At 38.0% G+C, this 18236-nt stretch overlaps 1 protein-coding gene across 1 annotated transcript in view; it reads left to right on the forward strand.

Moving 5' to 3' along the window:
• Window positions 1–2083: 2083 nt before the first annotated feature.
• The window catches only part of LOC101168559, a 35061-nt gene continuing 18908 nt past the window's right edge, over window positions 2084–18236 (forward strand). Inside the window, exons 1-2 of the mRNA XM_020707948.1 lie at window positions 2084–2405; window positions 13754–13836. Of these exons, the coding sequence (XP_020563607.1) occupies window positions 2084–2405; window positions 13754–13836 (405 nt within the window). The remainder of the gene's footprint in view (window positions 2406–13753; window positions 13837–18236) is intronic.

Raw genomic sequence — 18236 nt, forward strand, 5'->3', positions numbered from 1 at the left:
CAGGAATTCCTTCATAAATTGTTGTAGTTTAATAAAAAAGAAAGCAGTGTAGAGGTTTTATGATAATGGGTAAGAGGTAGGCAAGGGGGCACAGAAGTTTTTAGGAACCCTCTGTGGTCATTTGTTTATTTTATGAAGAATTTATCAGCACATGTTTAAATAAGTACTTGGGGGGGGAAAAATATTAATTTTTAGTCAGTTTAAAAGTTCTAAACTGTTTTTTTGCACAGGTCTGTGTATTAAAAATAAAATTTTTACCTCAAGATGCTATTAAACAGAAAGGGTCGAAGATTATTAAATATATAAAAACTAAAATGTGTAAAGCAAGTATCTTAAAGTCGGTACATAATGTATGTAAAATAAGTGAAATGAAAACAATCATTCTTTTTTTTTCTTCTTCTAATCCTCTGTTTTGTACTTTAAGTTTACTTAAACTACAACATTTTACTTTAAGCACTTTTGACCATACCTCTAATACTGAACTGAAACACATTTGACTTAATTCCAAAGAAACATCATCTCATACCCCCACTTATTGAGTATTTTCCACAGGCACAGTTTGCATGTGCATGAGGAGGAAACACTGCTTTCCTTGAAGCCCTGCTTCAAGTGTGAAAATGCAGAGTCCTTACATCAGATTAACAATTGTTCCTGTTTTGTCAGCTGCACTGCAGGAAATTGTCACAAGTGTGAGATATTATAAAATGAGAGAAATGACCTTTGCAGAGACTCAAAGTAAGCATGCAAACGTGCAGTGGGATATATTTTATAAACTATATATTGAAAAATCTAGCATCTGTGATTCAGGTTGTGTGTCAGACTTGTTTGGCTTTGGTAAAAGACAAAGGTCCAAAAAATTTTTTTTCTTTCTCCAAATACATCTGTGCTGCTTTTTTTCTTCTTCATCAGCTTCTCAAGTAAAAGTAAAAAACTAAAAATAATTTGACTTGTTTTTGACTCACTCCAGGCATCTACATTTATGACTAAGATTGCATACATTTTTACTTTTATTTTATTTTACACTATTTTCGGTTATTTCCTGTTCTATCTCTGGAAAACATGTGGACTCAGCTGGATCCATTACATCAAAGATCTTTGTGTGTTGTTCCATCCAGATGAAGAAATTGGCTTCCCTACGCTCCCCCCCCCCACCTAAACTGTAAAAAGGGAATTGTCGACTCATTGTGCGTGTGCGAAAAGAGACAGACGGACAGACTTCTTCATAATTTTTCTAATATTTTGTTGCCTCCATATGAGTAACTTGGCCACAGTTAACAGATAGGGTTGGTGATGATGGGGAAGTCAACATGCCAGTTGTGCTGGCTACCACATGAAAAGCCCCTTTGATATTCACTCAGATATGTCTGAGCCGCGTGTCAATACTAAATTTATAAAGGGAATATGTGAAAATCCAAAACAGCTTACTGCATAAATGCTGTCTATAGCTTAAAAAACTATGAAATCCAAAGTTTCTGATCATTTCTGCCACCAAAGATAGTTGTAAGATTCATTAATAAATCAACCTTCATGTAAAATTAACTATTTTGACACAAAATCGAACTTATAAAATGCTAAATCTTTTTATAATGTGGATTTGGAAGCAGGTTTCTGTAGCAGTAATTTGAGAAAAGAGTCCCAGACTTGTATTCTATTAGTCATTAAAGCGTATAACCAGGTGAGTTGTCAGGAAGCAGTGAATGAAGGACCCAAAATGCAGGAGAGGAGGGTTGGTGATGGAAACCTAAACATTTAATAAACAAACTTAAAAATGACAAAACTAGGTGATCTGACAATGAAAAACTCAACAGACAAGATATGCTAAGGACAATGACCTGCTGTTAATGATCAGCAACCTGAAACAAGAAATATAACTGACAAAACCAAACCCATGGGCAGAATCATCACATAAATTGAAATACAAAGATCAACTGGTTACCTGTTTTTTTTAGTTCTGGAGAATTGGTGAAGAATTGAGGAAGATTTAGTCCTATAACTACTGAAATATTTAAAGCAACCGACAACCACAGAAGGGAAAAGTCCAGTTTCGCTCGACAAATTACTGTTAGACCATCAGATGCTTCAAATGTCCTACTGCTGGTTGGTGACTTCAAATATCTTACACCCGATCCTGAAGTCTATAGCTCCCTACAGCCCCCTACAGGAGCCCCTCCAGCGCCGGAAGGCGTGGGTGAGCCCAGCGTCAGGACCCCCAGGCCACAGGACAGGCGCGCTCCGCCGTACCGGGCGGCAGGCATTGGGGCCACCGGATGCTGGACACAGAGACGAGGGCCAAGGACGAGGCCAGGGCCCAGAGGGCCCAGGAGCAGCTCACCACCCAGCCGGGGCCTCGTCTCGGCAGGTCAGCCCCGGTGCCCGACCCAAGCAGTCCAAAGACCACGACGCAAGTGTGCGCTCCTTGTGCGGTGCCTGGTTGTTAAAAAAATGAGAAAATCAGACAGAGTGTAGTTTGTGTGGGCATCCCACGAGCATCCAACTCATCTGCACATCCCATGCGAAGAGCATTCATGCACAGCTAGGAAAGGGCCATTACTTGCATCGCACTAAGGGTAGGCCTACAGTACAACAGCTCTACTGGTATTTAAGTGCTTGTAACTAGCACTCTTTTATTTTTATAATACCTCAAGATACACTCATCATAAAAAATTGTTTTTTTGAAATTCCATAAACCTCTTGCCAGAGAGTTGCTAATTAAATCCCTCAACCAGCAGGATTAGATCTAAACGGATGGTCCTACTTTGGTACCCTTGAACAACACACTTGACCTCAATGGCAGCTCTCAGGTATGAATCCTCGATCCAGATGTTTTTTTGTTTTTTTTTAAGAACTTAGTTCTCTCAGTTTTCAGAAATTACAGACTGGTCTTCCAAAGCAAATTGCTGAACTGACTAACACGATTTTTCTGTTGCTCTGTTAAAACCACATAAATAAAATAGCAAAATTTCTTATCTGTTGTAGAAGTTCAAAAGTTCCCAACCTGGGAAGGAAGGAGGAAGAGCGACCAGTCACCTTCATTCAGAACATGTGAGTAACAGCTACAGTAAAATCCTGTGCGTCAAACATCAGCAGGTTGTTCGGGGGGGGAAGCCCAGCCGCACTGTCTACATTAGCAGCAACAGACCGTTGTGATGATGAAGCATCGTGACTCCTTTTATGTCAGACCAAGTCTCGTGTAATGGCCCCCTCATTAGTGGAGAGCATAAACAGGAGAAAACACTACACGCAGACATGATAGGACTATCCCTAAAGCAAGCGTTTGTTGTGGCTTTTTTACAAACCACCGGTTCATATGTGTGTTTTCCGGATGCTCATGTCACTGTGTGCTCTCTGCAGCAGGGATTCAGATGCAGCAAAGACTTTATATCCTGTATTCAAAGAAGAAAAAGTTTATAGGATTTGGATTAGCAGTAGTTCTCCATGCATTTAGAAGTTGTCAAATTAGACAGATTCAGTCATCAAAATGGCATTCTGATTGTATGAAGTACACAACAATTTGCCACAGTGTGGAAGCTATACAATATTTAACAAAAGCAACCAAAAAAGGGGCAAATATGAAAGTTTATTTCAGCTTTAATCTGCAATATATTACATAGTTAAGAGGTTTTAGAAAAAGCTTTTAAAAAGCTGCCCAACGAGGACCTTTAAATCAGCTTATAAGAAAAATTTACTACTTTATTGATTAACTTGTGTGTTGCACTGTATTGTAACTTGGAGGAAGGCGCTAGGTACCGTGTTACTCAGACTATAAATTGCTCCGGAGAATAAGACCCAGCAGACAAAAAATTTAAATATTTATCACAAGTCAGAACTCTGTCTCTCTCTCTGGTCACGAGTAGGTACTATCTCCAGAGTTCTGACCACACTACAACCCCCAGCAACCCTAGGACATACTTCCTGGAGGCCCCACACCTGACTTTCATTCACTCAATCAATGGATCACAGTACACTTAAGCACTGCACTGAGCATCACTCAGTGTGAAGTATTGTTTGTGCCACTCTGCCTTCTTTACTGAGCATCACATCAAGGGCCTGATCTTCTGCTTTCCAGACCCTGTTCTGTTTTTGACTCCGTTTGCCTGCCGCCTGTCCCGCCAGGACCCAGACTTCTCCTGTTTCTCCTCTGATGCTCATATGCCCGTTGTTGACTTCTGCCTGCCTGACCCAGATTTAGCTTTGTGAACTTTTAGTTGAGCTAATAAACCTGCTGCATTTGGATCCAGCCGTCTGCCTGTTCTTGTGACAATAATAAAGAAAAAATAATAATATATAAGTTGGACACAAGATAAATTTATAAAATAAAGTTTGGCCTTGATTACAAAAGGGGTTTATTCAGACATACCTCTGGTTTGTCAGAAGATTCATAACCCTTGTTATTAAAGTAAAATCTGTCCAACACTAGAGGCCTTCAGCTCTCATCTGTTTCCCCAGCTGTTGGACAGGACAAGTAAAAAAAAAAAGAACAAATCTTGAAAGGTAAATCTAAATGACGTGATAAAAGATAATAATAGTCTGAGTATCTGCTTGTTTTACCACTGTAACACATTGATGGTTGTTATCAGCTTCATGAAAGATAGGAGGAATCTTGACTGTTAGTGCAAAGTATGAACAATTATTACGATAACCATAGCATAAAGAAAATGCTAACAAGTCAACTAAACTCTTTTTTTAAACGTCAAATTACTAAATATGGTAAATTTTTCATCCCCTGTGTCACTTTAAAACAATTCCGCCAAGCTCGGTGTAAGCCTTCGGTTGCGTTGCGAATACTGATACACACACCCACAGTGTCTAGTGGTTGTCGCTATTTATTTATTTTTATACATAGTCCCACCAGAGCATAAGCCGCAGTCTCATGGGTTTTAATTTAATTTTATATTGTTTTCCTGCTACATTCACACCAGCTGCAGCCATCCCTAGATGTTTTTGATTACTTTAATTGATCCCTAATTTATTTAAGTCCACGGTTGATTTTGCTTCTTATTCGTTTCCCTCCATTATCATCTCACTCTTAATTCTTGATTCAGATTTTTATTTTTGCCTTGAGTTCTTTGGATATCGATTTATTTAAGTTACATTTATTTATTCAGTTTGTTTGGCCAACCTACGTCAATCCTCATGCTAATTTAGTCAGGTGTAATGAGTTTACGCTTCAACTTACTCGTCTTTTTTTTAAAGACATGTTATTGTGGTTCCATCTGTTTTTGGTTAATTCTTAATTTTAAATAAGTTTAATAAAGCAAAAAGACACTTGATCATTCATTACATAGGGCAAAGGTTCACTTATGTCTCCTAACAAAGTTTAAAAGCTCAATCCAATGAAACAGTTTTTACATTTGTTATACTTACTGAGTATATTACAAAAAACAGTACATAAACATGAAACTCTGTTATGTGGACCTGAATCTGTCACACAGAACTGATTAAATTTCCATTGAAGCTGATATTTTACATAAACTGTTAACCTTCATGATGCAACTTCAGGCAGACACAATACCATTTACAGCATGCTTCCGGCATCTCCCAACACATGGAAGCCACTCTCTCTGCAGTGGGCAATAAATTACATTTAAGGCTTTCATACATTCTGATGCCTTTTGAAGGATCTTGAGTCCCATAGATCTTCCAGTAGTACAGTTTTAGCTTTATCTGCTGTTCCCACAGACGAGCAGATAAAGCAACTGTGAGCTTTGAATTGTCTTTCCATCTAAGAAAACAGGGAGGTTGCCTTTTAATCCCTCCTCTCATTATGGTAAAACTAAACCTTTTCTGGCTGATTGATCTTTAAAGTAGAGAACTGCTACTGACAGGTTAATTCAAGTACATTTTAAGTGCTTTGAAATGCTTTCAAAACATTTTTGAACCGAACTGTTTTTTGTTCTTGTCTTACTAAGGAATGCATTTTTCTCTGTAAGGGCTCCTTCTGCCCTGGATAGCTTGCGTGTCTAGACATTAAGCATTATTGCAGGGCTTTGACTCGGCTCTCTATTGTCTACCTTTGGACGGCTGGATGGTCTCACCACATCACAGGGCTTTTCTGTTTGAATTTCTTCTCTCATCAGAGATTAAACATACATGTAATTCATGTGACTGCTGTCGCTCCCCCCACCTCTATATTTTTTAGGGGGGAAGTGTTTTTTTAAAAATGTATAAAGGTTTTTATGCATGTATTTTGAAGGAGACCTAATTTGAACGTATTCAGAGTTGAAACTTTTGGCCAATGTTTACATGTCAAATTTTCAATCGGTGATTCTGTAAAGCAGTTTCTCGACCCATCTCCCCCTCTATTGTGTCTTGTTTTTAGTTGACAAATGTCATTTCATGATGATATACATTCAAATATAAGGTAATAAATGATGTAATATTAACCCTTGTGCTATCCTATGGGGTCAAAATGACCATTGATGTGTTATCCCTACCATGACAAAGGTGGATAAAGGTGGAAAGGTTTCATGTAATCCATGGACACCAGTGAAGATCACAAATCATTGAATAAAAGAGTTCAGCGCACTGTCTTGTGGGGCCTAGATGACCCAACTCCCAATGTCAAAGTGCCAAGAATAGCACAAGGGTTAAGACTCTAATAAGCCAAGCAGGGCGCTGGGTTTAGCAGAGCAGTTTTTCACAGGGTTGGTTGATTCACATTCAGTGAATGAGATCCTGTATTGTGTGAGGTTGACTGAAACATGCCTAATGCCATGTTAGAATTTTGCCCAATAGCGTGGGTTACTTTAATAATTGATGTATTTGATGACAGGTCCAGGGTGCAAGTGGAAAATCAAGGGGGTAAATCTGGGAGTTCTGAGAGTTTGGGGAATCATGTCCCTCTGAGCCCCTAAAATCTATAGAAAACCTTGCTAATATTATATAAGTTCATATATCTATTTTCTCCCTTATTCAATTTAAGGTCTTATAAGTTTGATGTACTAATGACACTACCCTCTGCATTACCAGGCTTGTGACCAGCACAAGCAGAGCACTGGTTTGTGCCATATTTGGACTGCATTTATCTTTTTTTTAGCTCTGTCTATTTGTCCATTTGTTTGTCAGTTATCTTTATGTTATTTTTTACTTTTAATTTCTTTTTATAATTTGTATGTGTGTCTTTTTTGTTTGTTTTTCGTTGTTTTTTTTTCAGTATATGTGTGTGTTTTTTTTAATTGTAATTTCCTTTCTGAAATTCATTTTGGATAAAATCAGGAGGGGATGGACAGTCACAGCTTTTGGAAAAGCATTGCCCCCTCTTGCCCACGGCTGTATCCGGGTATCTGGCCTTGGCACGAAAACCAAATTGTTGTTCTTTCTGAGCAAAACGGGACAAAAAAAAAGTAATGATGTCAAATATAGGTTCTATCATTTCTATGAATACACAAAACAGAAATTACAAAGCTTTCTGGATGCCCTCTAAAAATGATAACAAAGGGGTTTGTCTGGTTTGTAGCTAAAGCTGAGTTCCCGTTGGACATTTGGGTTTATAAGACAATCCATGAGCTGCCAGACAAATCTTACCAAAACTTGCAGATACGCTCCAAAAACAGCAAAGTTATAAAATCTCATAGATTTACCATTTTCAATGAAAATGCCTCTTAAAAAGTAATAAGAATTGCATCTGAATGATGTAGACAAGGGCTGACACGAACGGAGTAAACATGTCTATGTTAGAGGTGCACAAGCCTGCAGTACATGGTCATTTTTTGTCAGTGAGAGACATTATCAGGGACACTTGTTCTAGCCAGCAGAGGGTGCAGAGGAGGTTTTTACTTCTCTGAATGACAATAAGGTCTTTGTTTGTTCTCTGCACTTTAGGGGGCAGTTTCTGAACTCAATAAAGTGTTCCAACATAGTCTAATGTTGGTACATCTGTCGTTAGACTAACTAGCAATCAGTGTGTGAAGACATTAGAAGCAGAAAATTCAAGATAACCACATCTGGAATAACACAAGGAGCAGTGATGTGCTCAAGACTACATGCTCTGGGAGCATTTTGATGCAATGAACCCATGTTCACAGCAACACAGCCACACCTGGCCTCCATTTTTACACTTTCAATTGCTGTTACTTGCTTTTGTCCCCCACAAAGAACTTCAGTGGGAGAATGTTTAAGTGGCAGCCTGAAAGCAGAGGTTAGCTGGACCATGGTGGTAATGTCCTCCTCTGTCCTTGTTAGAGTTCTCATCCAAAGTAATTTGGGTACGGTAGTCAGCCATGTTGGAAAAGTTGCAGTTAAAGTGCCAGAATCGGCACAAACTTAAAAAGGTGACATTTTTTTACTGCATCCAGAATCATTCTGACCTGACTGAGTCACTTTTCTTTAGAGCAACCTTTCATGAAATTTTCATTTTTGAATGAAATTTTTCATGAATTTTTTTTTTTTTTTTTTTTTTTTTTTTACAGTTTACATGTTTTGCAGACCACATGTTTTTTACACTTTTGCAGCTGTATTTATTTAATATTTATTTCTTTATTTAATAAGAATCTCATTTTTGATAATAATTTTTCATAATAATTTTAGTAATATTTTTAATTATCTAATATAAATGTAATTTGTGATGTCCTTTATTGATGTTATATTATATAGATTATTTCTGAATGTCGTGTTGCTGCCACAGATAAATGAAATTTCCCCATTGTGGGATTAATAAAGTCATCTATCTATCTATCTATCTATCTATCTATGAAAGGTTGATTTGAATGATATTTGCTGCTAATCCATGTAGCTTCATTTGACCTGCTAATGAGGAATGTTAGAGTTTTAATGCAACTGAACATCCCAGGTCACACAGTTCTTGTCCAAGGAAGCAGTTAAGCACACTTTCAAAACATATTTTGTTTTTAAATCTTTATTTGTTTTAGCTATTTCCCTCATTCAGAGGCTTCCTTCATGAAAATTTAAATTTCTGTAACTGACTCCGATGAGGCAGGTAACCCCCCCTAAAATCCACCAATCATCACGACACTACAACCACACCATTCTTTCGCATGCCCCACATTTTTGTAGTTTTTTAGTATTCGTACACTGATTTTGATTTCTTAATTTTGTAAACCAGACATTTTACCTGTGACAATACTAGAAAAAGACCCTTCCAAGAAAGCTAGAATAGACAAGGTAATGCTTTTTACCAAGGTATGTTGTAAATGAATAATGAAAATCAATGGATCCATAATAAATCATTAATTACACATCACTACAAACACAAGAAAAAGTGTTCGAAACAACTGCCATCCTCTGCATTTTAAAATCCAGCTTTCCCGGTCGTATGAAGGTGTTACTAGAAAGCGGGGAAGACCGACAGATATAAGAAGAAATATGGATGCCATGTGAATGCCAAGTGAACCTTCATTTTTAAAGTCTGTTCCAATGTGTGATCTTTTAGAGGAAAATATCATCTGTATTTGATGACTTCAGCCAAATGTTTAATGTTGTTTATTTTATAAAACAAAGAAACAATATTTTACCTAAAAACCAGTTGAATGTTTTAAAATTTAATGCAGAAGATCTAACTAAATTTTTATGTTTTGAGGAAAATTGTTTTTTTTATTGAGTTTTGATAACTGCTGCAAGTAGCTGAATGGCTCAGTTGTCATATGGGAAACCAATGTTAAATACCCATGGGGCACAACAAGCTTCATCCAGTGTGGGGCTTTAGGCATGACCCTTCGGGCTATTGTCTAAATATGTGCTGTTCCCCAGCAAGGATAAAAAAACAAGGTTGTCAGGAAGGGAATCCGGCGTAAAACTCTCTGCCAAACCACCTGTGGGAATCAGTGAAAGCTGAAAGGTGAACAACTGGGTCTACAATGAAACCCCCCCACAAGAACTCTGATCATTTGTGTACTGAGTTCTTCAGAGCTATGGGCAAAAAAAGGAGTTGAATAACCTGATGTTACATAAACAGATGTTGTGTCTCAGCTGGGTTTAAAAAAATGTAAATTTGAAAGCCAACAAACCCAGGACTGTTTGATTAGGCTAAGTTTGCTAACAGTAACAAGCAAAAACCAAAGGAAACATCAACAAATACAACAGCTGCTTATTTGTTGGTAGAATTACACCAAACAAACACTATCCACACAGAAAAACACACAAAGAAGAAAACCTGGCTTGTAGAGGCAATGAGTTCTGACAACTAAGGCTACGTTCACACTGCAGGCTGAAACGACCCAATTCTGATTTTTTTCCCCCCTTTTAATGACAGTCTGAACGCCACGGATCCGATCTTTTCAAATGCGACCCAGGCCACTTGGGTATGTGGTCCGGAATCCGATACGTATCGTATCTTTTCAAATGCGACCTCTGTCTGAACGGCCAGGCCACATGTATCTGACCCGTAGGTCATTGATACGCTACAAACGTCATAATTCTGCGTTAAAGTAGGCGGGAAGGAGAACAGAAACATCAACCACGGCGGATGATGCTGCTGAGACCAGTCAGCGGAAGGGAAGCGAGGTCACCGATTGGATTAATACTTGGGCTGACAGCTCTATTCAGGCCAAACTCGAGGGCTCTAATCGCAACCAGGCGGTTTTTGAAAACATTTCCAGCTACATGGCCGAGCGTGGTGTTGAACCTTTCCCGCGATGATTTTTTTATCCCCCCCTTTCCGACCGTGGTCAGAAGCGTGGGGGACAGAAAGCGGATCCTCCTACAGGGTTCACTTCCCCGTTCGGACCCCTCAGATTCTCCGGTCTGATAAAGATTCAATAGCATTTATTCTGGGGGGAAGCCTTCTTTTATCATCGTTGTCCTTCCTCCATAACGTACAACATGTATGCGCGCCCCCACTGCCCCTCAGCGTGTGCAGCGCTCTCTCCTCTCTCTAACACACACGCGCGCAGCCCCAGCACATAAACATCTCCATTCCACTACAGTGGGTATAGACGATCCTGGCTCCAATGCCTTCTTAAAATGAGAAGATTGTAATTGTGCTGGCTCCTTCGTGAAAATGAATTTAATACAGAAAGAAGAGCTCCGCCGTTGACAACACTGTCGTTGACATCCATTGTTAACGTTAGCTACTTCCGCAAACAAGTGACGTCGTTCACCATTGAGTACTCCTCTGCGCCTTCGGGTCACTTCTGGGTCATTTCACGTTCACACAGGAGATCACAAAAGTTCCCATTTAATTCGAAATGTGAACGGCCTTGCAAAAAAACTTGTATTATTTCATAAAAAACAGAATTGAGCATTAAGCTCTGCAGTGTGAACATAGCCTAAAATTCCATCTTTTCTTGACTCATGTGTTTGGCTTCCCGCTTCATCACCATGTTATGTTTCCCATTCAAACCAATTGAGTGTTTTTATGGTCTTTCTCCTCTAACACCATTGTTCAGAGATGTCCTTGAAAGTAAAGTGAGACTCTAGTTTTCAGGTGGATCAACATTCACTTGCTTGGTCCAAAACAGCTAAAATGAGTTTTTCTCTCTGCTCAAACAAGCAGTCGATCAAAGGAAACAAATGTTGGTGTGGTCCAACAAACCTACCTGAAAGAGCCCCAAAAATATTGCATTTCCTCAGAAAATATATATGGCTCATATTTCATGAATTTTGTGAGGATGAAAAAGGTGAAAAAGGGTAACAGATACTGCAGTTATCTTCTATTGGAGTACCCCTAAATGATTGTGTTGTAAAGTATTTGTAGAATAGTTTTTTTTATTACATTTCTTTGGAATTCTGGTAAACAAAGAGACATTTTCGTTTGATAGGATGGGAAAAAAAGTTTGGCTTGAAATGAGAATCTCTTAGCAGACAAAAGCTGCCAATTTTTTAAAACCATGCAGCTGAAAACATGAAGGCTAATGCGAACATTTTATAAAAGAACAAGTCTCCAATATGTCTAACATACTTATGACATTGCGGCCATTTTGGTCAGTGGTGGTCGTATCATTACATTCACAATGCAGCCTAACAGGTTTGGAGTTTAAGATCTTGTATTTACTAAACAGATAAATGCCATACACCAGAAAATTTAACAAAGCTTCATTGTGTCTTTGATCACAGATTTGAAACAAACACCTCTTATTTCTTTGTCTTAGAAAATCTCCATTACCCTTACCAAAGCATTTGATTGGTCCTGGTTGTCTTCCAGCCTTTTAATGAACAGCACTGATTGGAGACAAACACCATTCGCTTTCAACTTCTAGCTCAGGAAAACAAACAAAAGAGCCACAAGAATGATCAAACTCAATTACCTCTCTCCTCTCTCCTACAATCCCTTTCTTCTTCCTCGCTTGTCTTGTGTCTCTCTTAATTTTTGTTTCTCTTCACAAAAGCATGCAGGTCACGACTAATCAGTTTATGCTCAATGTCAAACTTCGTTGCACTTGTATAAAAAAGACTTACTTATTTAACATTTAACACAGTTAAAGTGCAATGTAACAACATACTAATATTTTACACATGATATAAAAATGTGTTTATGGCCCACAGCAGTCCAGGACTGCAAGGACCTTTTCGCAATTCTTCTTTTTAACCTCTCCTTTGAGCGAAAACTTTGACCCTCCGGCACATACTCAAAAACTTACCAAACTGTGCACACCTAGTACCCGGTGAAAAGGCATTTTGGGCACAGTGACAACCCCCCCAAAAAATAATGACATCACAGTGGGCAAAACCGTCACTTAAATGAATGCAGCTGAAATCTTTTATGGGAACTTAAATTAATTAGAGAGAAAAAAAGAGATTTTAAATCCTCAAGTTTAGGGGACATCCAAAGGAACTTTTAATATTATTGTGAGCGGCTTGGTGGCCCTGTTGTGGCAAACTGTAACATTTGGCGATTTGCACATTTTCCCACGATATGGAAAAAGAAAACTTTTGTTTGACACATGCCACCAACATAAGTCCGCAACCACAGCCAAAGTTTAGTTGACCTTTGACCTTGAGAAGAGACGGCCATCTTGAATTTTAAAAATCACCTCAGTTGCGTCCGAATCCTGTCCCTACTATCTACATAGTGCACTCTACAGTGCCTTGGCCATTTTGTAGTGCTGTCCGAATCTACAATTCCAAAATCGAGTGCCCTAGACATTACCCAATAGTCTCTGCGAAAAACCAGTGTGCATCGATGCTCACTAGATTGGCAAATCTAGACCACAATGCATTGCGTCTGAACAATTTTTGCCAGAAAAATGTATTTGAATATTTTTTAATAAACCATCAATGTTTTCACCTTCAGAACACAGTGGATTCAATCAATTTGATTTTAACTTCATGAAATCGATGATGTCATATTTGCCGTTAAAAAAGAAAAAACTAGTGAGCATGGTGTCCGTATTGCTATTAAAACCCAGGGCACTACTTCGTCCCGCACTATATAGTTTTTCAGACACAGCCTCCCTCATCTCCTAACTCTTCGAGCATCGTGGGGGGTGCTTCTTGGGAAAAAATGTTGGAACTAGAAGTTGTCAATTTTGAATGGCTTTAGCGCGGCGAGCTCACAAAAGTGACGTTTCCCTGTTGCTTGCACATTTTTTGCCAGAATATTGTGAAGATTTAATACATGAGTCACTGGATCAAAATGAACATAATTATATGACATACAATATGAGCGTATAAGGAATGTGGGCAATATTTAACAAAAAACATTAGCTACCAAGGGAAAAAAAAAACACTTTTGCCAATTCTTTTAAAAATTACATAGACCAGTTCTTAACCAAAAAATAAAATGGTTGCTATGGACACAAAAGCCACCAGTTTGTGAAAAAGTGTTGTTGTTTTTTTCTTGTTTTTTTCTTGAATTTAGCCGAGGAGAGTGAAGTGCCTAAAGCAGCCACTGTGAGGGCAGGTAAAAAGGGGGTAGTGGGGGACGGCGACGGGCAGGAGCAGGTAGTGCCTGTGGGGCAGACAATTGCAGCATTACTTTTGATTATTCCTATAGAAAACTGTGCAGATTCCTTACAGTAAGATATATTTGCAAATGAAACAAAAATCATAAGAGGATGTTTTATTTGTAATAATGAAATAATAAAAAAGGCAAATGTTTACAAGGTGTGTCAGCATTTCAGACACACATTAAAAATATAAATATTAATACTGAATATTTTTCTAAAGTAAAAAGTCAATTAACCCTTGTGCTATCCTATGACCCCACCCTTACATTGACGTGTTCTCCCTACCATGAAAAAGGTGGATAAAGGTGGAAACTTTTAATGTAATCCATGGACACCAGTGAAGATCACAAATCATTGAAGAAAAAAGGTTCATAGCACTGTCTAGTGGGTCTAGATGACCCAACTCCCAATGTTAAAGTGCCTAGGACAGCACAAGGGTTAAGATTTGATTCCTGTAAAGTTACATAAAAAAAGCTTGAAATACTTTTTCACCATCAAAAACTACAGGGGGTAGCTATAATGATTAATTCATCCATCTATAAGCCTTCTCTGAAATAGAAACTAATCCGCCTGTTTCATTATTCACATGGAACCAAAACTCCCTGTCCCTGCATTAATATTTCAACGTGAACCAAACACTTCAAATGAGCTTTGACCATGCTAAAGCTTGAGATACTGTAGATGTTTAAAACGCTTCAGACATTGACAAATTGAAGCAATCAGGTAATTTTGCTCATGTTTCATTTGCTTGTTCAAGTTTGCCTCCTGGCCTAGTTAAAGCTGGACCATTTATCTGATTGAGCTGATGTGACACATTGAAGAACTGAATAACACCTTTTAAAGTGAAGCACAAACTTTTTCTGACACTTGTCTTGTAAGTAACTGACCTCGTTCTCATTTTTAAAGTAAGTGAGGTGGTTTAGCAAGTCAAAGTACCGGTAATATTCAGTCTACTTTTTAATAGTTTTGTCCCACTTTTTGCAAAAACTAAAAATTCCTGAAGTGTAGAGATGGTAAGATCTCACATCTGGATGTCATAACTCCTTCTCTTGATATTTCTTGTAAACTAATGTTAGTCCTTCAAATTTGTGTTTATTTTATCAATACTAACAACAGAAATCAGTGAAAAGTAAAAGTTGTATCAGAAATGTTAAAACATGGAACGTGATCAAAGAAGGATCTCAATGCAATTCCCAATGAGTTGGAATTAAACTTCTACTAAAGGAGATGAGAAACTGGACCTCGAATTACTGTTTCTTTTACTGACAGAGATGTCAACAATCACTCAGTAATGAAAATGAGTTTTTGCTACCAAAGCAAAAGTTCATAAGAATTTTTGTGTTTTGCTCTCCAGCATGGACCACACACCATTTACATTTATGTGGCTCACATTACTATACCCAATTATGGAGGACAAATTATTCAAAATATCAGTTTTGCACTGAGAAACATTTCAGAGTTGAGGGTTTACATTTCAAAATGATTCAAAATCTGCCACCAGCTAAAAAAAACCTCACTTGGTAACTCAAAACTAGGATTTTTTTTTATGTTGGTCCAAAAACTTGAATATAATCCAGTGAACTGTAAACTTGTTTGTTTACCTGTTTAACTCCACTGACAGTATTTCTTTATCCTAACCCACATTAAACGTTAATGATGATGTTAATTTATACTCCGCCAACTCACAAAGGAAGCCAACAAATACAATACAACTGAATGAGGAACTGCAAAGCCATTAATAAAATCAGCACATGCTGCACACATTTCCCTACATCCTCTGTGAAGTTAATATTTATAGGTGTTGTTTGTTTGACTGTATGGTTGATTATGGTATCAGTGCTGCTGGTGTATGCGGAATATCTGTGAGACAGATGCCAGAGGCTTAAAGTCTGCCTCACAGATGAGATATTGGAGTCTAAAAGGGAAAAACATTGCAGCAGTCCTCTTTAGTTGTGTAATAATCTATGTTATGACTTCATTTCAAATCATTTTTTGTTTTGTTCCATGAAATAATCCCTAGTAAGTGAATCTCTTTTAGGACGAGCTACCCTTTAATGTCAAAAATGTCATTGTGAAGGTAACAGACCCATAGCAACTATAATATTTTGTACATATTTGGTTCTGGTGAACACATGTTTACATTTCCATGTTGCTATGTGAAACTTAATTGAGATATTTTCCTCAGCAACCATTGCTTACACTTGTCACCTTAGTATTCTTACCATGGTGGTGTCTTAAGATATGTTAGGATTGGCTAAATCCTGTTATTATAATAAAGTAAAAGTTAGTTTAAAGTCTATCTTCTAGTACTAGGGGTACAAGGTGCTATTACTGGTGTTACCCTGAGATTTTCAAAATGTAAGGGAAGCAAGATTGTAACTTCACTCTCATTTTAGATGTGTAACTAAACAACTGTGTTGCTGTGGTAGCTTCTCTGAGAGCAGGTACACTGAAGAACGGACAAGGATTACTTTGTGGAGAAGATAAATGAAAAGGACAATTACAAATTGTGCAAATTCTCAAACTTTAAAAGATGATACACCATGAAAATCCCAATGGATGCTATGTTCATATATGGCTCAGAAACGCATGTTCAAGCAACCACTTCCCATGAAAAGTCTGTGTAAACGTATGTAGATGCGCGTTTTGGGCTTCTACGTTCAAAACTCTTGCATTCAGATGTTGCTACTGTATGTATGGAAGGCCGCCTGCGGCATATTCAGGCATGGCTTTTGTGTTCTGACCTCATTTTCGGCGAGTTCTTGTTACAAGCTTTGCATGTACAGAACGCGTTTTCAACACGTTGATTAAACCCTGATGATATGTTAAAATTTTAGTGCCTAGTCTGCGCAAAATTTGCAAGTACTTCGCACAATCCATTCACGCTCGATGCTTGTGCTTTATCACGAAATCCAGGTAGTTTTGTACGCTTGGGCTCAGTGAGCAAGGAGCACCAGCTAAAGTCTCCTCTCCCTATTGGCTTAAAGTTACTGGATGAAACCAATTTGTTGTCTTTCTCTGAAGCTAAATGGGACAATAAGAGGTATTTCTTGGTATGTATTACTGTGAAAAACGTGCTTGGCTAGTGTTAAGTCTGCTTCCAAATGTTTGAGAGGTCTATTTGTGAAATCGTCTCGGTTTTTTAACCATGGCTGTGGAGGATCTTCATCTGGGAGGAAGGCAGCAGTCGCCTTGGTAAGTTTAAGTTATTTTTGCTCTTGATTTTTGCGGTTTATGAGTTTACTTCTTCCCACTCATTTTCAAACAATAAAACAAGCTCTACATGACTTCCGTTAATGATCACTTTATTTAATTAAGCAAATGTGATTTTTGTGTCTTTTTTTGTTTTATTTTCTGTTTTTTAATCTATGCATTTCACCATTTCTGTAATGAGTTGATAAATCTGTGTACATTCTTTATTGCTTTGGCTACAATGCTTGAAATAAATCAATAAATCAAATCCAATCAAATCCAATCAAAGCAATTGTTCTAGGTGGAGGACTGGGCGGAGGAGGCTGGGCAAAACCGTCTAGAACAGTGTTTTTCAAACTTTTTTGAGCCACAGCACACTTTAACCTTGACAAAAATCCAGCGGCACACCAGCATCCAAAAATTAAAAATAAAAAGGAGAAACTCATAGTCTGTATTGATGTACACCCCCTCCACAATCTTACATGCATGTTTGTGATAATTGTGGCAGAAAAAGCTGGAAGCTGCAGTTGTTTTTTTCCTAAAGATGTCATAAAAGTTAAGTTAAAAGATTTAAAAAACTGTTTGATGTTTGTTAAACAACGAAGAACCATTGTTGTCTAGAATGTAGAAAAATAAACGTCTATGAATTTCAAAGCAAAATTATGATTGGTTGAGTCAGGAAATTTAGCTACTGTTTAGAGTGAAGGCTTGATAAGTGGCATGCAGTGAGTGACATAAGATCCCAGCTTACCCAGAAGTGACATCTTTCTTATTGAAATTTCACCAAAGCTTCACTTATTAATTTCAAAAATGACTTCTGTATGCTGGCCCTAAACGAAGACGGTCAGTGTGAGCAAAGAGAACACTGAAGTTGTGGGATGGAAGCAGATAATTTGCTGTGGCATCCCCTAAAGAAGGTAGCCAAAAGGCAAAAAAACAAACAAACACTTTCTTATTAAGTTTTAGATTTTTTCAGTTTTTCTCTTTAACAGCTTCTTTGATGTCCAGCGAATGGACATCGAGGAAGCTGATGTCATCTTTGTCCGTTGTCTTTTTTATGTTTTGAATTTGAACCTGCCCTTTTCCTCAAAATCAGCACCAGGAAGCCTCTAAAATCACTGCAGACTCGCACAACACATAACATCATTAAAGCTAAGCACTGGTCTTATTGTTTTATGTCACCCCCTCAGAACGTCTGTTTAT

This window comes from Oryzias latipes, chromosome 12 (assembly GCF_002234675.1).
Source record: "Oryzias latipes chromosome 12, ASM223467v1".
NCBI lineage: Eukaryota > Metazoa > Chordata > Actinopteri > Beloniformes > Adrianichthyidae > Oryzias > Oryzias latipes.